The sequence below is a fragment of the Anabrus simplex genome, chromosome 12 (assembly GCF_040414725.1).
Source record: "Anabrus simplex isolate iqAnaSimp1 chromosome 12, ASM4041472v1, whole genome shotgun sequence".
Lineage (NCBI taxonomy): Eukaryota > Metazoa > Arthropoda > Insecta > Orthoptera > Tettigoniidae > Anabrus > Anabrus simplex.
Genome location: NC_090276.1, coordinates 24,698,846 through 24,720,909, shown reverse-complemented (window position 1 = coordinate 24,720,909; position 22,064 = coordinate 24,698,846). Strand labels below are relative to the sequence as shown.

The 22,064-nt window shown below is 39.5% G+C and overlaps 1 protein-coding gene across 3 annotated transcripts in view; it reads right to left on the bottom strand.

Moving 5' to 3' along the window:
- Positions 1–8,640: 8,640 nt before the first annotated feature.
- The window catches only part of LOC136884099 (tetratricopeptide repeat protein 27), a 149,767-nt gene continuing 136,343 nt past the window's right edge, over positions 8,641–22,064 (bottom strand). For 2 of the 3 annotated variants that reach the window (XM_067156130.2, XM_067156131.2), the window contains 2 exons: positions 19,439–19,563; positions 8,641–9,119 (listed from right to left, as the gene is read on the bottom strand). In XM_067156130.2, the coding sequence (XP_067012231.2) occupies positions 19,441–19,563 (123 nt within the window). In that variant the 3' untranslated portion in view covers positions 8,641–9,119; positions 19,439–19,440. Of the gene's footprint in view, positions 9,120–19,438; positions 19,564–22,064 lie in introns of those variants that run through there. The other variant, XR_010861303.2, reaches the window with a different exon arrangement.

Here is a 22,064-nt window from a genome sequence, read left to right as displayed (position 1 = left end):
CACTCAGCTCATGGTGCCGAACACATCCTGTCGTCACAAGTCCCACTTACCTTTGATTACTTGCGAATCTTGAAGTGAAACCAATTAAACTAGTGTATTATTTAATTGTAAAATAGCCAAGAATAACTTCGTGTGCCCAGTATGTTCTACCCGTACTTCCTTTTATTATACATAAGACTTTCTTTTCTTTCTTAGAGTGTACGCATTCTCAAAGATCCCGCGCGAAAAGATGCTTTCAATCAGTAATCTGTAGCTTGCGGTAATGAGGTGAAGTTTGTTAAAACGTGGACTTGAGCTTCTTTCTTTCAGAATTTTCAGTGAAATTATTACTTAAGCTAGTGTATTATTTAATTCTCAAGTAGTTGTGAATAACTTGGTGGGCTCAGTATGTCAGAATGTTCTACATCCTTTAATTATAGGAAAACTTGAATCGTCATTTTAAGACGAAACATTCAGGTGAAGAAGTGATATTTATAAGTCACTTCATCACCTACAATATGATATGGTCCTCCGTCATAACGATATAAATATAATATTAATATTTGTAAGTAGATGTGTTTCATAATAATATTAGCAACTTAGTTTTTCTTTAAAGTGTTAGAATAATGAATGTGTACCAAGTAGCATTAGAACTGACTACAAATTGAGCACGCAATAGCATTGTGAGCGTTCAATTATATCACTGAGCCTGTAATTCTGTTCACAATACACTTTGAACTCGAGGAAAGTGAAAATGATAAGTTCTGAAAAGTTTAAGCAGAGGGAGAGTGTGGTGGCTAAATATCCTGCTACGACGATCATGCACAAACTTAGCCGATAAAAATGAAATGGAGTATGGCTTTTAGTACTGGGAGATCCCAGGACGGGTTCGGCTCACCAGGTGCAGGTCTTTTGATTTGGCTCCCACAGGCGACCTGCGCGTCGTGATGAGGATGAAATTATGATGAAGACAACACATACACCCAGCCCCGTGCCAGAGAAATTAACCAATGATGCTTAAAATTCCCGACCCTGCCGGGAATTGAACCCGGGACCTCTGTGACCAAAGGCCAGCACGCTAACTTAGCCAATGACGGCTCCCGAGTGTCAGGTGCTAGAACAAAGTGCACACTGCCAGTATCGACAGTCAGCTAGTAGGTGAAGGGAAAGGGGAAGGGGAAGGACAGTGCGTAGTGGCGCTCCTGACGGGATAGCAAGTCAATATCTCGGTTTCGCTTGAGAATGTTTCGGAGCAATTGACACTCCGTGTTCCGGAACAGCGAAACATAACTGTGCACCGGCACAGTGTCCCGAAACAGGGACATAGTGCCTAACCCTAATTGCCACATTGACTCACATTCAGAATTATTTTTATTTTTTTATATTTTTTACAAGTTTCTTTATGTCACACCAACACAGATAGGTCTTATGGCGATGATAGGATAGGAAAAGGCAAGGAGTGGGAAGGAAGTGGCCACGGTCTGAATTAAGGTCCGGCCCCAGCGTTTGCCTGGTGTGAAAATGGGAAATCCGGAAAACCATCTTCAGGGCTGCCGACAGTGGGATTTGAATCCTGAATGCAAGCTCACAGCTCCGCACCTCTAACTGCACGGCCAACTTGCTCAGTATATTCAAATAATGTATTATGAGACCACGATATGAAAGGCTTGAATATGATGTGCACCTGATTTACAGAAGCAATAATTTTGTAAATAATAATAATAATAATAATAATAATAATAATAATAATAATAATAATAATAATAATAATAATAATAATAATAATACCGTGCCCGGTTAGCTTCCGTGAGGGTCACGCACTGAACTGAGTAAGTGTTTGGCATAACTTCACGGAAGACACTGGGGCGGGGGGCCTCAACCCCGACACGGCGCGTCCCATATGGCTGATAGGGAATGTTCCTGTAGATATGCAGGACAGGTGTGAATAAGGCTTAGCCAAATAAACACCCGCGGATCAACTGAGGCAAAAAGGTCTGCAGTCAACGGTCTCAATGGCGGATGAGGATATTTCCCAACGGCTGAGAGGGCGGAAGAACTGGCTCTACGGCTAACAACCGTAGTTCTAACCATGGACAGAGTAATCTGTCCCACCAAGCATTACCATGAGGTAACATTATGCATGATGGAAACACTTTCAAGGAAAACTACCCCAGGTGGTACCCAGCAATGGAAATCCACCGTCGCACCAGGCGGCGCAAACAAGCCTTCGGATTCTGGGGAGCTTGTACCAACATGCAAGATGGAGTCGGAGCCATCTGGTAGCCAGACTGATGACGTACTAACGACAAACACGACTAACCTAAAACAAAATCTAAGGACAAAGAAACATCACTATTTTGGAACTATCAACATACAGACTCTACTTAGGACGGGGAAATTAAAACGGACTTTGGATGAAATGGAAAATCAGAATATTCTAATACTAGCAGTGCAAGAGACGCGTTTTACTGATATTAATACGTTTGATTCAGAAAATTATAGAATCTTTAAGGGTAAACCTGGACGAAAAATTGGAAGAAATCTGCAGCAACTTGGCACAGCATTTTGTGTAAACAAAAGGGTTATTGACTCCGTAACGGACTTCTCTTCTCCTTCTGATAGACTCTCCACTCTAACACTGAAGTGTGCAAACAAGAGATACACACTATTCAATGCACACGCCCCCATAAATGAAGACAACAGAAACAATCCTGATAAGGTGAAAATATTCTGGGATCAATTGGAGAATGAATTGCTAAAGACGCCAAGCAATCATGTCAAAATTCTGATGGGTGACTTCAACGCGCAGGTTGGGAAAGAACGTCAGTTCCGAAAAATAGTAGGTGGTTATCCAGCTCACACCAGAACAAATACGAATGGGAAGAGACTTATTGACTTATGTGAGACATTCGATCTTAAATTAATGTCCACGTACTTCAAAAGACTGCCAAGGAAAAAGAAAACGTGGTGCGCTCCACGGAAAGACCTAGGTGAATATCAACTGGACCATGTTGCAATTTCAAGGAGAAACACTAAAGAAATTATGAATGTGGTAGTACGGAAAGGAGCCAATCTTGACTCTGATCACTTCTTGACCCGCATAAAATTCAAGCCGTTACCGCTAAACAAGAAGAGACTCTCTCCGAATGCGTCAATAAAAGTAAACCATGAAAAACTTCAAGAAAACAGAAACGACTTTCAAAGACGTATGCGGGAGAAGAAAATGGAGACTTGTGAGGATATTCGAGAGAATATGGCTAATATAGCTAAGGATGTTGCACCATTGCGACGAACTCGCAGACACCGATGGTGGACTACAGACTGTGATGTAGCAATTGATAGGAGAGCTGCAGCCTATAAAGCATGGTACACAGATAAAACAGAAGATAAATTTGAGACATACAAGGAGGTACGCAAACAGACAGCAAAGATCCTCCGGCAAGCCAAAAGGAATCAAATATCTGAAGAAATTCGAAGTATTGACACAGAATTTAAGAAGAACAATACTAGAATCTTTTATAGGACCTTTAAAGAGCACATACATGGATATCAACCATCTACCATGGGATTTCGAAGGGAAGATGGAAAATTGGCAGTGAATAAGAATGAAAATTGTGAGATATTAGCTACATATTTTGAGAAATTGTTGAACTGTGAAAAACCTAAAAATAAATGGCCAAAAGAGGATCCAAAGCAACGGAATGAAAACTCAATACCCCCTGACGAAAAAGAACTCCGTGAAATAATTACAGACTTAAAGAACAACAAAGCTGCAGGGGAAGACTCTGTCACAGCAGAGATGCTGAAAAGTGGTGGAGAAATCGCAATAACAATTTTAAGGCGAGAAATGGAAAAAATATGGGAAATGGAGGTAATCCCTGAAGATTGGAAAAATGCTATCATTCATCCTCTACACAAAAAAGGTGATAGAGCAGATCCTAACAACTACCGCGGCATTTCCATCACATCTGTAACTTATAAGACACTCTCTAAAGCACTACAGAGGAAACTTGTGGAACAAGTGGATCATCAACTAGGCGAGTATCAAGCGGGATTTAGGAAGGGAAGATCGTGCGTTGATCAAATCTGGAGTCTGAAACGTGTACTAGAGAATCATCTCTCAAAGGATCTGGTAGTCGTTTTTGTAGACTTTAAAAAGGCGTATGATTCAGTCGACAGGGAAGTGCTATTCAATATATTAGTGGAATTTGGAATTGACGCCAAAACAACAGCAATTATTAAGCAGACTTTAACTGGGACACATTCGAAAGTTAAGTTCATGGGAGAGAACTCCAAGCAGTTCGAGATTAAAACAGGAGTCAGGCAGGGTGATGGATTGTCACCAATTCTTTTCAACTGTGTGTTGGAGAAGATTATCCGGGAGTGGGAAAAAGAACTGGACAGAAAAGGATTACTTAACCAAGTATACATTGGAGGGTCAAAAAGTGGTGTCATGATTAATTGCCTTGCCTTTGCTGATGACGTTGCGCTGCTATCTAGGAATACTGACACAGCAATAGAACAGCTGAATGTACTAAAACTACAAGCAGAAAAAGCAGGACTACAGATTTCTTTCGAAAAAACTAAATATATAACAAACATCAAAACAGCCCCTCGATACCTGAAGACAGAACACGGTAAAATAGAAAGAGTTGATAGCTTTAAGTATTTGGGTGAAATAGTGCAATTGAAAACAAATGAAAGAGAAGCAAACAACACCAGACGGGAGAAAATGGCTGCGGCTTTTCGTAGGACATATCCTATATACAAGAAGAAAACCATCTCCAGACGAGCTAAACTAAGGCACTACAATACAGTGATTAAAACGGAATGTCTGTATGCTAGTGAGTGCCTCCAAATGACAGGAAAAGCGGGACTGAGAGAAGCTGAGAAATTTGAAAGAAAGATCCTTCGCAAAATAATGGGTCCAAAGATTGTGGATGGACAGTATAGTCTGCGAGGAAGGGAAGAACTTTACCGAGACAATGAAAGGCTAACTGAGTGCATGAGAAAACGGAGACTTAAATTCTATGGGCATTTATTTAGAATGGATGAGAAGAGACTAACGAAAAGGATTTTCACAATACTAGACAGCAGACCTAAAGTGTCGGACAAATGGTTCAGGGAGGTGAGAAAGGATCTCAGACAGGTAGGACTAAATTCGGAAGACATCTCAAACCGAACAAAGTTTAGGTCAGTGATCGACAGATTTCAGGGATTCCATGACGAACCAAAACTTAACCGTGGGTGGACGGACGAAAGAAGACAGGCTGCCAGAGAGAGGATGCTGAAGTTCTGGGCTGTGAGGAAGGCTTCCAGAAAAATGTAATTGTTATCTAACGTGGTATCTAATGGCCGTAAACGAATATATATATATATATAATAATAATAATAATAATAATAATAATACCGGGCGAGTTGGCAGTGCGCGTAGAGGCGCGCGGCTGTGAGCTTGCATCCGGGAGATAGTAGGTTCGAATCCCACTATCGGCAGCCCTGAAAATGGTTTTCCGTGGTTTCCCATTTTCACACCAGGCAAATGCTGGGGCTGTACCTTAATTAAGGCCACGGCCGCTTCCTTCCAACTCCTAGGCCTTTCCTATCCCATCGTCGCCATAAGACCTATCTGTGTCGGCGCGACGTAAAGCCCCTAGCAAAAAAAAAAAAAAAAAAAAAAAAAATAATAATAATAATAATAATAATAATAATAATAATAATAATAATAATCATATGGCCTCAGCTACCGTGTGCAGACATTTCAATTTGACGCCATCTGGCTGTATGCTAATCAATTTCAACGTTCCGTTTTACTCTAGGCCCACTAGATGGCAGACCGAGTAAACGAAAACTCTCTTGGGCGTCTATGGCCGAGATTTAATGAATTTTGTCGGGTAAACACCAAATGTGTCACCAGAGATCTTTTACATGCCGACATCATACAACATGGAGTGTCTAATGGACTTTTTTCCGCCCTTCAAAAATCCGACTACCTCTGCCGGGTTTGAACCCGCTATCTTGGGATCCGGAGGCCGACACACTACCAACTGATCCACAGAGGCAGGTGATTTTTGGGATTATACAGTATATACCAGGGGTGGCCACTAACTTTACTTCTGGGAGCCGCAAATTTAGGAGACAAACAATTGGGAGCATGTTTAGAAAATGGTTTATACAATGAAGATACGTTTTTCATTTTATAACAAATGAAGGAACATTTATTTTCTACACTACACAGAACATTATTTTTACTTTTTTTTTGCTAGGGGCTTTACGTCGCACCGACACAGATAGGTCTTATGGCGACGATGGGATAGGAAAGGCCTAGGAGTTGGAAGGAAGCGGCCGTGGCCTTAATTAAGGTACAGCCCCAGCATTTGCCTGGTGTGAAAATGGGAAACCACGGAAAGAACATTATTTTTCAGGTACACATCAAGGAATGAGATTTTACTTTTGAGAAGTGCTTTCTTTGAGTGTTCATTTTTGCTGTTAGTTTTTTAAAATCTGGCTGATAATTGGTAAGCGCAGTTCGCACATGTTCACTTAAATGTTCAGCAGTTCGTTCAGATCGATATGTAGATTTAATGAATTTAATCGATGAGTACAGTGATTCACACACATAAGTAGTCCCAAAGATTGAGATTAGTCTTTTGGACACTGTTTTGTTAGTGTGTATTTTTCTTCTGGAACATCCTTCCAAAATTCTATGGTAGAAATGCCACTTCGTTTGAGTCCTTTTAATCCTTCGTCCTCTTGCAGTTCTTGTAGCTCCAACTCAACAGCTGCTATATCCTGTGTTATTGGTGATGAAACAGGACTGCCATCGCCCACATCAACAGAAAAAGGATTTTCCAGGAATGAAAATGAAGGTTTAAGTGATACCTGAACGTTACTGGCTTCACCTCACGACACTGGCTCACTGACACACACTCCCGCTCAAAGCACTATCTTCCTTGTAAAGATATGTTTCGCGTTTTTAAATGCTGGACCACATCTGTAAAGAAAGCCAAATCTAACAACCACTGGGGGTCATTAAGTTCAGGGAATGATTTTCCTTCCATAAACTGTTTGACTGGATCAAGTAATTCAAAAAATATGTCAAGAACATTGCTTACTGATAGCCATCTTATTAATCAGTACCAAGATACATCATCAGGAAGCTCATCATTGTTCATATCTTCTATAAAAGAATTTAACTGTAGGTGTGTTTTGGCACATGAGCGAATAAAGTTCACAATTTTTAGAAGTACCTGCATAATATGCGGGTACTGAAAATATTTTGCTGCTCAATGTTCTCTGTGAATAATACAATGTCAAGGTAGGAAATCAGGAAATGATGTGTCAGCATTTAAAAGCCCAATAAGCCCTTGTTTCGTGCCAGTCGTAGATGGTGCACCATCGGTAGCAATGCTGACAATATTACCGATAGGCACTGAGTGTTTCTGTAAAACACCATCCAGGGCTTCTTTAATGTCACAACCATGAGTAGTAAAAGTAACCAGGTCTAAAAGTTCTTCCACCACCTGCAAGTCCTTTGACACATACCTCACAAATATAGCTAGGTGTGGTTTATCTTCGATATCAGCAGACTCGTCCGGAGCCAGACTTACTGCTGAGCACTCGCTTAGATTTTTTTGTAAATTATTTAAAATATCCGCACTAATAACAGAAACTCGCCTCTCTATTGTGTGTCTAGCAGCGGGCATTTCGTTGATCAGTTTCTGCAGTTTCTTATTTTCGGGTTCTAAAACAGAAATAACTTGTGCCATGTTCTTCTTAATAAACTCCCCCTCTATGTAAGGCTTTTTTGCTTTTGCATTATTAAAAGCCAAGATGAAGCCAGCTTCGGTTGTCAAATCTGCTTCCTTGGTAAAAATTGTCATAACCCTACTCTGACTATGAAGTTTTTCCTTTAGTGATTTCAGTTTGGTTTTCCTTAACTGAGAGCCAACAGGAAAATCTTTGTTGACACCGCTGTGGTTAGTGTCACAATGGCGTTTTAGATTACTGACCTTGAACTGTGACACTGACCTTGAACTGTGACAAAGTTATTTGACACAAAAGACACATTGGCTTACCGTTTCTTTCTACACGAACAAATTCTTCCTCTCAGTCGGTATTAAAAGCTTGATTCTCCTCTTCATATTTACGCTTCTTAGACAGCATCGCAACTGTTCGGACACCAAGCCACAACAGTACTGAAACAGCACACAACAGCACACAGAAAAGTATCGACACTCGCTACTGCCTATACATGAACGCAACTGGCTTCACCTCACGACACTGGCTCACTGACACACTCTCCCGCTCAAAGCACTATCAAATGGAAGGCGCCGGAACTATCTTCACCTCCCAAGTCTTACCACTGACCTACAGCGTTAATAATGTTAAGCCGCACATTACTGCTACTGAATGCTGCCAGCCGCGAGATGTCGTTAGATTCCATTAATTATATCATTTAATTTTACTCTAAGGTTGGTGTCAAGAGCCGCACAAGACTGACTCAAGAGCCGCATGCGGCTCGCGAACCTCGTTGTGGCCAGCCCTGGTATATACCATCACTTCAGTTAAGACAAAGGGGTTATATTGATGGGTAGAATTCTACAAGTGAAGTATGGGATACAACTGAACTGTGTACATAGAGAAAATTAATGAACACACAGCTATTAAAAAGGATTTACTTTTATTTACATGAAATATTAGAATCTGAGAAGAAATACATAATTTACAATATAGTTTTACTGATAGCTCTAAAGTGTCTTACATGGACAGCTTTTCTTGAAGCAGTTATCTGAGATGAAAATGTTGAAAACGAGATCATCTTCAAGACACAATTCAGAATCTACAGCTTTCTGGATTGGTAGTTTCCCAGACTGGACTAGAAAAGCCCACAAAAGAAGGAAAACAGCAAAACATTTTATTGCCCTAAATATGAACTAAATTGAGCAAGCACCAAGTGCAAAAATGCAGGTTAGGCAAGGTGATGGAATAAATGTCTGCCCATCTTCTTTCAGTTCAGTGCAAGTAGAAACCAGTAGGAAAGCGTTCTCATGCACCCTTCTCAGTCCCATGAGGACTAATACAGCCCGATGATCGTAAAGGAACTCCAGCGGATACAAAGCAGACTCCCGTAATGCTTGTACCTAAATAAAAATAAAAATACAAGTGGGAGAGGAACATGTCAAATATGTCTAACAAAGAGTAATAAATATGTTATTTTCCTCCTATTCAAAAGTGGTTAATTTTTCAATTATTTGGATCTTTAATGAAGCGTCATTGCAAATAGAATTTTATTAAGGTGATTTTGATGCATGGGTCACTCCAAAACTAATGCACCAGTTTTCTATGCATAGAGGATGTCCCCAAACAGGAAAATAATTGGCAGATGGAGAGTACACCTCAAAACAGAAAAAGTCCCTATAAATATATGCACTACAGTCGACTGTTTGAACTACACCTGGTTTAGTTATTAGCTGGAACAGGGGGATAGTTTGTATTCAGGATTAATTCTGGAGTCAGGCTACCAATACGGACATTGCGGTACTTTGCCAGTGTGTGGAACAAGGTTGCCATAAAATACATGCAATGCCTGGAGTGTATGAACTAGTGATGGGACTATTGAATGAAAACTACCGAATTATTCTATAGTCATCAACTACCATTACAACCGATTGTTTCCGTTTGCATTTGGTTTTTCATTCGGATCGCAAATTCCAATTGTTTCCACTAGTCAGCGCTGAAATCGGCCTCCTCTATCGCTATGGAGTGAAGTCAGAGTCATTTATTATAAATGAACAGATAACCGACTCAAAGTTGTATTATGATAAATGCAATTTTATTATTGTGCACTTTTCCAATAGATAATCATGTTATAGTTTTTATAAATACTTTCCATACGTTAACAATGAACCTCTAATGATTGACCATGAAAGGAATTATTTTAAAATGAATATATGCACTATTACTTGGTGTGCCGGCCCCGTGGTGTAGGGATAGCGTGCCTGCCTCTTACCCACAGGCCCTGGGTTTGATTCCTGGCCAGGTCAGGGATTTTTACCTGGACCTGATGGCTGGTTCGAGGTCCACTCAGCCTACGTGATTAGAATTGAGGAGCTATCTGACGGCGAGATAGCAACCCCGGTCTAGAAAGGCAAGAATAACTGCCGAGAGGATTCGTCGTGCCGACCACATGACACCTCGTAATCTGCAGATCTTCGGGCTGAGTAGCGATCGCTTGGTAGGCCAAGGCCCTTCAAGGGCTGTAGTGCCACGGGGTTTGGTTTTATTACTTGGTCCTAGGAAAATATGTTGTCTTTTCATTTAGTTTGGTTTGCTGTATTCACATTACTTTAATGTGTGGTGTTATTACAATAAGGTGTAAACCTACCCTTCGTCTGAAATTCCCTAACATTTGTTATTTTATGAACATACGATCTTACATTCATTAATTTGTGATTAGGGACACAATAATGCATTTTATTTAAAATGAAACATAATGACAATTACTTTAATTGGGACATTTTATCTTATTTTATAGACCAACATATTTCAGTTTCCAATCACTTCACTTCAACATTGTGTAACGTTTGGTACTCGTCTCAATATTTCCGCTTATATCATTACCAACAAAAGAAACACGCTATAAAAATCAGTAATATAATACAACAATCCACATTTCAGTAGTTACTAGCAAATGACTTATTACTAGTTACTAGTACTACTGCAGTACAAAACGTATACAGTGGAACCTCGATTATCCGTTCCCGGAAACTACGTTTTCCCGGAATATGCGTTCAAATTACGTGGTCCTGCGAGCATCGTAATTAAATCACGTTGTAAAAATCCTGCATTATCCGTTCCTCAAAGAAACGATTTCCGGATCAACCGTCCAGAAATTCCAGTCCCATCAACGCTAAATCCTTGATCAATCGTTTTTTAATAAACTGTATCTCACGAAAGGACGGCTAGGGCATACTTATGGATCTTAGATAATTTGAGCAAGTACTGTACCGGTACTGGAAAAGCGATCGGCGGTGAACTTGCATACGGGACCATCTTAGCATCGCATTCGGGTGGTATTGTTTAGAGAATCTCTGAAAATCATAAAGCAGAGAGTGGCCACAACAATTGTAAGGAGACACAGCACATTTCCACAGCTCTGCTTGAAGACGGAACGAGTTTCGTCAAATGTTCGCACTTATGAAATGTCCACATTATGTCCAGGGTCAGATGTTTATATTTTTACATTTTTTTCGACCGAACTGCCGACAGGTTTTCAGCACTTTCCTCAGGGCACTGTAGAGTAACTGGGCTTTCAGGGAGGAATCGAAACTGCTCCTTCTTAACACACATTTGGTATTTTAATATTATCGTACCGGTACACTAGTATGGTAGCGAGACCAGAACAGATATTGCACATTACATTAAAAAAGAAAGCCACGGGAGGTTTTGGGATTGCCTATTACTGTTTAGGTCCTAATGTAAGACTGGGAATTTTACGTTTTCGTGTTAAAATACCAAAAACCGCAGTTGTTTTATTTGCGCACGTTACATTTACCGGTAAATGGTTTGTATCATTTCCAACTCATACTGAGATATGCAGTGAGCGCGCTTTCCAGATGACCTCAAGGTCACGAATAACCGTAATTTCTGAAGTTTTGATGATATTTCTTTTATCTTTCCAATTTGATTGGATTAGTGACGGCAAATACAGTAGAGAGTCTGTACTGTATTTGGTGACTGGGCAGAAAGGCAGAATTGAACATAATGCATTTGAGAACTTTTCAAAATCGATACTTACATTCGAAACCATGTTTTCGAGTTCAACATAACCTTTAAAATTACATAAAATCAGCTTCATGGTTATTTGTTTGTTTTAATCTTGTCAATCTTATGTTAATTTCAAGGACACTTCCTCTAAAGCATTACTTTGTCAATTTTATATTTTTCATCTAAACTGTGTTATGTGGCTGAAGATGTTGATAATATACGAAACATGTACCACTTTTGACCAATAAAAATTGCCTTAGGCAATCATTGTATCGACTAGGTGGAAAATAAATAAATACTTCATTGTGAATCTAACCTTTAAAAGTCGATGTAGGCCTAATTTACGCGGTACAAGAATTCCAGAAACTGCCTACGAACAGCATACCGGAGACCAAATTACAATGAAAGATTAAGAATAGGGATTTTGCCATCATGTTGGGCGCTTTTGTATCTAATGTGCTTTCTTTCATTAGATGAGAGAATTAAAAACTACTTGTGGTCGACTGTCGTTTGGCTTGGTGTTATTAGATTTTTCGAAGAGTTTGGCTAATCAAATTTGCTTAACTGAAAGAAGTTTTCACAGGAAACTGACGAAGATTCCCCAGTAAAATTGAATATAAAGTATCGAGATTTTGAACTCGCGTACCGGTAATTAATCCGGCTTCGCAGTCTAACACGCCTGTCTCTAATCCAGAGGGCCCGGGTTCAATTCCGACCAGATCGGGCAGTTTTACCTGGATATAAGAGTGGTTCCAGGTCCACTCAGCCTATGTGATTACCTTTAATTGAGGAGCTATCTAATGGTGAGATGGCGACGCCGATCTAGAGAGCCAGGAATATCGGCCGAGAGGATTCGTCACACTGACCACGCGTCACCTCGCAATCTGCAGGCCTTCGGGCTGAGCAGCGGTCGCTTGGCAGCTAAAGTCCCATTGGGGCTGTAGTTTGGTTTGGTTTAGGAGTTTTTGTAAGATTATAATTATATATATTTCATTTTTGTGATTTTTAGCCAAATTGTTGATGGTTTTCATTCATTCCTGGATTTTTCGTTTTCCCGAGTTGTACGTTTTATTTTCATGGTCCCTCGAAAAACGGAGAATTGAGGTTCCACTGTATTACTACTTTACAACAGATTTCAAACTGAATGAAAACTATTGAATATTTTCATTCAATAGTCACGCTTCACAATCGGTAGTCTACCAATAGTTTAAAACATTCGATATTCCCATCACTACTTTGAATACGCCCGACAATCTATGAGGTGGCATGTTAATAAAGCATACGTTCAGGTGCATGGTAGGTATATGGAGCAGTTCTGTATTTAAATTTGAGGGAGGTGATGTTCTACCTGATCAATACACAGAGATATAAATTCAAATCTTATATTTTACACATTAAAATACTAATACTAGTTTTGATCCTGAGGTTGATCATCCTCAGCTAAATGTATAAATAATCCTTAAAAACTATAACAGCACTTTTCAAGTTAGTTTAAAAGTATGAAATAGCACAGTTTGTTGCTGCCAATAAAATGTTTACAAGACTGGTAAAATGGGATTTAATCTTGCTATCCACTAGAAAATGTCCTATACAAATTATATAAGCATGTATGCTTAATCTGTATGCAAGAAACGTAATGTTTATGCAATCTGTGGAGCTTAGATTTAGCAGATATACAGTAGAAGTCCGCTATAGCGAGTACACCATATAAAGAGAACCCCGTTATAATGACAATTTTGGTCTGCCCCTTCAAAATTCTGATATTAAACTGTGTAGTATCTCACGGTTACAGCGAGTCCCCTATCACTGGCGCATCCGTTTTTACAAGCGATTAAGCGCGCACGATTTTTTCCGTTACCAATATTTGTGCACCCCAGCGATTATATTGAGTGTGATCGATCACCTTCGGAATCGTTTCCTCGCTATGTCCACTAGCGAGCTCTCTCGTTGACAACTGAAGGCGATGCGGAGTCGATTAAAAATACCCGTCGACTGCTCTTCCGTAAAGAAAATCCAAAATGAAATAGAACATGTTTTCATAATAACTGCATAAATAACATGGCCGATAGCAGTTGTTACCTCGTTAAAAATAAAGGCTGAAGTAAACAATCTCTTAATTTTAATGTTATATACTGAAATGAAGTAAAAAAAAAAAAATGAAATGGAGTATGGCTTTTAGTGCCGGGAGTGCCCGAGGACATGTTCGGCTTGCCAGGTGCAGGTCTTTTGATTAGACACCCGTAGGTAAGAACTAAGAATGTGATATACCTCAAGATATAGCAGAGTACATCACTGATTTCAGAGGATAGTGTCTATTTTCTCACATCTAGTTAAATTTCTGAAATTGGGCTGATGACCTTCGATGTTAGCCCCCTTAAAACCACAAGCAGCAAGCATAAATTTCGGAAAGGCTATTCCCATTTACATTTTTTGCGAAGAGGTTATCATTTCTCTACATGCATTTGAAATGTTTTGCTGATACATATACAGTTAGGTTGGTTAGCTGATGCCACTGAAATGTTTACCACAGAAGCCTCTGGAGTGATACCGTATTTCTCCGAATCCAAGACGACAGTTTTTTTCTCAGTCTCATGTGAAAAATCAAGGTTTGTCTTGCATTCGCGACATAACAGTAATGAACACCACTGACAACTACCGCGGTAACCACGCTGCTTCTTTTCACCCCCGCATGCGCGCGCACACACACACAAAACTCGTTGACAATAAACGACCACCTCTTTATTATACATCGCTATCCGCGGCAACCATTTGTAGAATGCCTCTGTGTAACGTCACAGGATTTTGGGAAATAGTGAAGAGAGAGAGTGACGTTCTATTAGCCTCTACAAAAATGTTTCTCAAATCTGCAGGAATGGCATCAAAACATGCAAGTCTTTGAATTCTTAGAAAGGCCACGACTCATTGGCAGAGTTATAATGCATCTACTGTACCTGATGCTTAGTAAAATTAAGTTTTAGAGACATCAGGAATATTTTCGTGATGGATCGTTGTATTGTAAAGATATGCGAAACAGGTAATGCCGGCAAATTTTCAACGGATTTTCGTCGATAGTATGATGCCAATTTTCAGTTAATAGTTATTAAACACTCGGAAATATAGAATTATTGTGCAGCTGCAAGAAAATAAGCATAGGCCTAACTAAAGCCAATATTCGGTGTTGGCGTGAAGACAAAGATAGCTAAAAAAAATGCATACTATACAAAAATGTATTCAGTAGCCACAACAAGGATGCTTTAAAGAAGTCAAAGATGAAATTGTGAGATATGTGCATGAAAACCGCAAGGGCGGAATGGCCATATCACGGCGCAGTAAACTCGTTCATTGATCTTCAGGGTCTGCGATTAGGCCTATACATCGCTAGCTGCTGAAGTTAGCCGAACCCGGCAAGCGAGATGTGCGTGTAGAGGCCGGTTATAGCTGACGATGAGTAAAAGTAACAGTTTTATAAACAGCAAGAATATTTTCCTGATGGATCGTTGTATTGTAGAAATGCATGGAATAGATATTGCCAGCAAATTTTCAACGATTTCTCATTGATATTATGATTCCAATTTTAAGTTAATGGTTGTTAAACCAGCGGAAATAAGGAATAGTTGTGCAGCCAGAAGAAAATACAACATAACTAAAGCCAATGTTCGGCATTGGCAAAAAGACAAATATAGTCTAAAAATGCGTACTTTACAAGAAAGGCATTCGTATGATTTTACAAATTACTTTTTAAGCCTGATTTACATTCTTTGAAGGAAAAATGGGAGTCGTATTGTATTTAGGGTCGTCTTGGATAAAATTATACACACACTTTCACGTAGTATCGGATTTTGAAAAATAATGAACAAGTAAGCCATAGTGTGCATATCATCTGCAAAAACGCAACTTTTTAAAAAAATTATTGCCGTTTCATACCAATTTTAATGTGCATGGGGGTTTTCCCAACTTTTAAAAAATCAGATATAACGACAATCCGCTATAGCAAGTAAATTTTTTGCTGTTATGAATTCTCGCTATAGCGGACTTCTACTGTAGTTCATTACATTATTGTATGATAGTTGATCTGAGGAAACATCCTTTAGTTGATATGAAGACTGATGATGAAAATGAGAAATTGTAGTAGATTATGGGATAGTCGATATGTGTAGTAACTATTTTATATCCGGATTTAAATGAGTGGGAGGATGTTCTGTCAGTTTCATCTAATCTTGCTCCCAGCGGCTGTGTCTGTGGTGCACATTTCTCGGCAGCAAGTTGGCAGAAAGGTCATACTTGTTTTGATTTGGACAGCAGATTAAAGTGATACTGTACGCGACAAGTTTGGTCTCACCAGCTAAAAACTGATCCATTAAGAGAAGGATAGTTGCATCTGGCTCGCATGTTGTCCTTGTCAATAAAGGTTCTGTTTTCTGTTCTGTTTTCGAAGAATTTGACAAGCAGCTATATCAAACCAAAGAAAGATCGAGAAGGACCATGAAGTAAGTGAAGCGATCAAGACGTTAGAACATTTTTGGATGCATCAATCTGGATTTTTATACAGATACAGACTCTTTTAACAAATTTTTCATTATATGTTTTGTATTGTTAATGATAATCTAAGATTTTAATTCATGTTTGTATTTTATAAGGTGATACATTTCATGTTTTTAAATCATTTAACCAAAACATTACACCAGTTATATAAATGTTTAAAATTATTTTAATGTGTCAATTTAAGAATTTGCGATTATAATGATGTAACAAGTCCAAGAGTATGTTTGCTAATTTTATGGCGCTGAAGAAGAGAACAGTTTAAGTTTCTCGAAACATGTACAGCTTTTAACAACAACAAAAACTGTTAATACTGTATTTACTTGCATATTAGGCTCCTTTTTCACCACTTTTACAACCAAAAAGAGTAAAGGGGGGGTCCAATATGTGATAACCTCAAATTTATGACTTCTAGGCCATAAAGAGCTATAAATTGTACGTGTCGACACTGTACACTGTTCTTTAACAAACCTATAAATGTATTTGAGTTATACTGGCTATTTTCATTGAAGGCAGTATTTCTAAATGTTAAAAGTCAAGAAATTGTAAACACGACTTTTAGGCCTATATATAAAATAATTATAATCCATTTTAGTTACTCATATCACGTCATTCGTTTCATCTCATTAATTCCTCTGATGAGGTCGACATCAGGAAGGGCATACGGACTTAAAAACTGGCTACAAAGATTTGTCTCACTTTATACGCGACCCCATAGAGAACAGTGATAAGTGTATCGTATTATCACACTGTGCAATATTGATACAAAATAACTCAATGGCCAGTCTTTTGTCTCTGTCAGTTGAGCTGTAGGCCTACTACACAGTAAACCTGACCACTGCTTTCATTTTAATTGTCTTGCGCCGGTAACTTCCCTGCTACCAGCGTGTCGTCATTCCAAGTGACGTCATTTTGATAACTGCAGCTGTTGAAAGTCAGAACCTTATTTTTAAGTATATTTCATGCTTGTTTATCTACATTTATCACATCAGAATTTACCTAAACAGCTGCAAAAATGAGATAAGAGAGACCGCATTGTTTAGGTTAGGTATGGTATCGCCCGGATAGTGCCAAAAGTTCCACGACGGAAAGAATACAAATAAATAACAGGAAAGTTTGCCGCTTTTGTGGATATCTACAGATGTGGCGGTAATGAGTTTTATTATCATAATGTTTAATTTCGTACGTTCGTTGTTTCCCATTTTTTATTAACGCAAACCCTAGTATGTTTTGTTTGGCGTCTCCAAAAATCATTGAAAGTAAGTGGGGATATAAAAAAATTAATATTATCATTATTTGCTAGGTACGTTCGTGTGTAAAACAATTGTGATTGGATTGTTTTTATCACGTTTTAAACCTACTTCTCTCCCAAAAATACCTATACTGGCCCAAGTTACGAGATATTAAGCGATCGCTTTGTTAATGATCTCGCCTGCCTATCTTAATTGGCCTAGCAACAACCATGAATATTTCTTAACTAAAGTAAACTCGTTTCCTCATACCGAGGTGGTGCAGCTCTTTTTTAGACAGGCTCCCAGTGGAAGAGATTTGCATGTACCATTTTTACCGCAAATCAACATTCCTGCTATTCGTAAATCTCTGGCAGTATGGTACGGGGAATTGAACTCAGGCTCCCAAGAACGGCAGCTAATTGTGCTAACCATTACGCTAGCGGACATTCTTAACTACAAAACACAGACATATATACATGACTGATGCGTGCTTGCAATGCGCCTATCGGACATGAAACTCTTCACCTATTTGTGGGACGTCATCAGAGCTGCAGTAGACCTACGCTACGGAGACAGACATTTCTTAACTACGAAACACAGATGTACCGCATGACTTCGACGCGTGTTTTCATTGCGTGGGTCGTATGGACGAAACTATTCACAAATTTGTGTGATGTCATCATCAGAGCTGCATAAGGCTTGTAGCTGCTTCAAAGCGGAATCCTTGTCTGATGAATTACGTTGGGAGGTCTTGTATGTGAGTTTTATTTTTGTCCATTTTGTTTGTCTCAAAAAGCCAAGGGGGGTGTAATACGCAAGAGGATCTAATGCATGAGTAAATACGGTAGTACCGACAAGGTGGAACAAGGTGTTTAAATAAATCTAAGATTGATTTTAGGTCGATACAGACCTAAGATAGCTGAATGTTATTTGCTTTACGTCCCACTAACTACTTTTTAAGGTCTTCGGAGACGCCGAGGTGCCGGAATTTAGTCCTGCAGGAGTTCTTTTATGTGCCAGTAAATCTACCAACACGGGGCTGTCGTATTTGAGCACCTTCAAATACCACCGGACTGAGCCAGGATTGAACCTGCCAAGTTGGGGTTAGAAGGCCAGCGCCTTAACCGTCTGAGCCACTCAGGCCAGCCTAAGATAGTTGACCATTATGGTTAAAATAATTAATTGCTCCACTTCTTGCAAAACTTGCTCTCCTAATGAACTAACATAGCCTATAATAATTTGGAAGAAATTTCTAAGGTGGAAGAATTATTGAAATAAGCCGAGTGGTTCCCATGATTAGCCTCCACATACAAACACACAAACTTCCTCTTTTAATAATACAGAGTGCAGCAAGGCAAACATTACTGAAATTATAAACATGCTCTGAACATGTCATTATAACAAGCATGGAGATAAGGACGACACGTATCTAACTGCATCAGTATAGCATGTGTTAAAAATGTGCATCCTCAGATCTACGTACTGCTCATAACGGTCCTGTAGATTGTCGAATATGTTGATGAAAACAGGTTGCTGCAAGGATGCAGAAATGACTGTATCTTCTCTCAGAATTCAGTAACATCTGGCTCATCTGACTGGTAAACGGATTCCTTCATTGTGCCTCATTTGTCGACATCAGGGGTGTGAGGTCTGGAGAGTGGGAAGGTTACGGGACATTTGTAGACATCTGGGGGTGTGAGATCCGGAGAGTGGGAAGGTTGCGGGAAATTAAGTGATCTCCAAAGTGTTGTTGCAAAAGGGCAAATGATCCCCTCGTGGTGTGGGCTGTAGCTCCTTTCATCTTGTTGCATCCATAGGTTTCTGGTTACATTCAGAAATGTTTGTTTTGCAGTATACTGTATTATCATAAATGAGTACATACTAGGTAGTCTAACTGCAAAAACTCCAGTGAAAAAGCATACCTTCAACTAGTCTCCTGTAAGCGCTGAATTTCCGAGATGATATCTTCCAATTTCCGCAATAAGTCGACCAGGAGATCCTTGAGTGCAGGAATTACTTCACCAGTTGCTAAGTCTGTGTGGGTTTGCTGCAATGGAATGAAAACAGTGCATCAGTAGGAATATGATCAGAGCTATTCATTTACTGTCATTTACATACATGAATACATCTTTATTACAGACTGTTACGCCATTCAACGTTAAGTTACAAGTAACTATTCTCATTTTGGTTCCGTACTGAAGATGATGTATATCACAAATATTATTATAATATTTATAGATCCACCTGTTCAATACAATACAATACAATACAATCCACTATTTCATGTGGTTAAAATTTATACATAATACATAAAAGTCAAATCAAAACAGGGGTGAGGCAAGGAGATGGTATCTCATGCATATTATTTAACTGTGTCCTGGAAAAGATCATAAGAGAATGGACCAGGTCATTACCTGAGAACACCGGATTAAGAATGGGGTTTAAATCAGACAACCTGAGGATTCCATGCCTGGCCTTTGCTGATGACCTTACTTTATTAGCAAACGACATGCATGAGGCCACTATGCAGCTTCAAATACTGCACTCTATTGCAGCTAAAGCGGGCCTCATGATCAACATTGGAAAGACCGAGTTTATGACCAACATCAAAGATGCCCCTACAACAATGGGAGTCAGTGATACAAAACACATCAAGAGAGCTAAAAATGTGAAGTACCTCGGAGAGTGGGTATCGGAGGACCTAAGTGAAACGATGGCTCTTGAACAAAGGAGAATCAAATTAGACATGGCCTACCATGCCTGCAGAAAACTGTATGCCTCAAAGCATTTATCAAAGAATGTAAAACTGAGACACTATAATGCAGTAGTCAGACCATCAGTCCTCTATGCAGCAGAATGCCTATCCCTAACTAAAAAAACCCACTGAGAGCCCTGGAAGTGCAAGAACGGAAATTCCTGAGAAGAATAATAGGGCCAAGGATCCTACCAGATGGAAGGCGATGGTACAAACCCAACAATGAACTCTACCAGCATCAAGAAAACCTCATAGATGCCATCAGGAGAAAACGTCTGACTTTCTATGAACACCTATACAGAATGGATCCTAATAGATTATCCCATAAGATCTTCAAGGTTGCTAACAAAGGCAAAGCTACTGGATTCCCCTGGACCAAACAAGTGGACAAAGATCTTGCAGAGCTTAATATTAATCAAGCTGCCATTACTGACAGAAATGCATACCGTTTAATGGTCAAAACTAAACCTTTCCTAACATCCCTTACATCAGCTAGCCACAAAGGAGCCGGGAATTGGTCAGAGGAGCGCAGGAAAGAATTCAGCGAGAAAATGAAGGAATACTGGGCCAACAGGAAGGCTCAAGAGGCCACTAAGAACACAATCCAGTATGCTAAAAGGGGCAGACGAAGACAAAAACACAGCTAGAACACAAGCACCGTGGTCCACAGATGGCCTAAACGCAAAGAAAAAAAAAAAAAAAGTCATAGGTACATGTTTCACTCTTTTTTTTTTTTTCTTTTTCTTTTTTTTTTTACGGGCATCATCAGTCTATATCAATCTTAAAAATTAATGGATATGGTATCTTTCTAATCTTATAAACTATAGAGTAAAATGTTGGACAATGATCTCATAAAATCTAAAATAAGGATTTTGCACAGAAAGTATGTTAAAAATACTATGAATTAACAGTTTTTGAAGATTATAACATAGTTAATCATGAATATTTGAGCGTTAAAAACCAAAATGGATCCTTTTCTTATACATCATTAGGACTGTGACGGCCTTGAGTGTAAAAGCACAATCATCCAAGGGGGATGTTTGCTCCATTCCCATCGCATGAGTTCAAGATAGTAAAATCAATGTCAGTTATTTAAAATAGAAGTGTGAACGTATCAAATGGGTTTAAAATATGTACGGCTGATTTATGAGAAAGTCGTAGAAAAGAAGATGGGTCTTCTTGTGGAGAGTGGTGGTGGTGATTATTGTTTTAAGAGGAAGTACAACTAGGCAACCATCCTCTATATAACACTAATCAGAGTGAAATAATGGAAGGGGTCCGACACATCGAAAAATGAAGATATCGGCCAAAGGAAGACAAGGGCCACGAAGGGCATGAAAATGAAAGACTCCCTAGCCCTCGCAAACCTAATAGCGTCGGGGTCTGAAAAGAACAAGAGTTGACCAAGGGAGGTCGGATAGGATAGATAAAAGTGAGGAGCCTGGCACAAGTAAGTGGAAGTAATGCCAGGACTCAGCTGAGGGCCCCGTGGTCGCCAACCCACGCTCCAAAGTTCAGAGTCCCTGAGGCCCCTTTTAGTCGCCTCTTACGACAGGCAGGGGATACCGTGGGTGTTATTCTACCACCCCCACCCACAGGGGGATTCTTGTGGAGACGGTGCTAATGATAAAATGTTGTGTCAAAGCTAGCTTATGTCGGTACGGTAATCAATTGGATCCAAAAGATGGTCAAATGGGTGTTATTAAACCAGTTGAAACATTTGTTCGAAGAAATGACCGAGTTTTACTTGTACGGTGCGTGTTAAGTACGTCGGGCTGGAACAGCTGGAACAG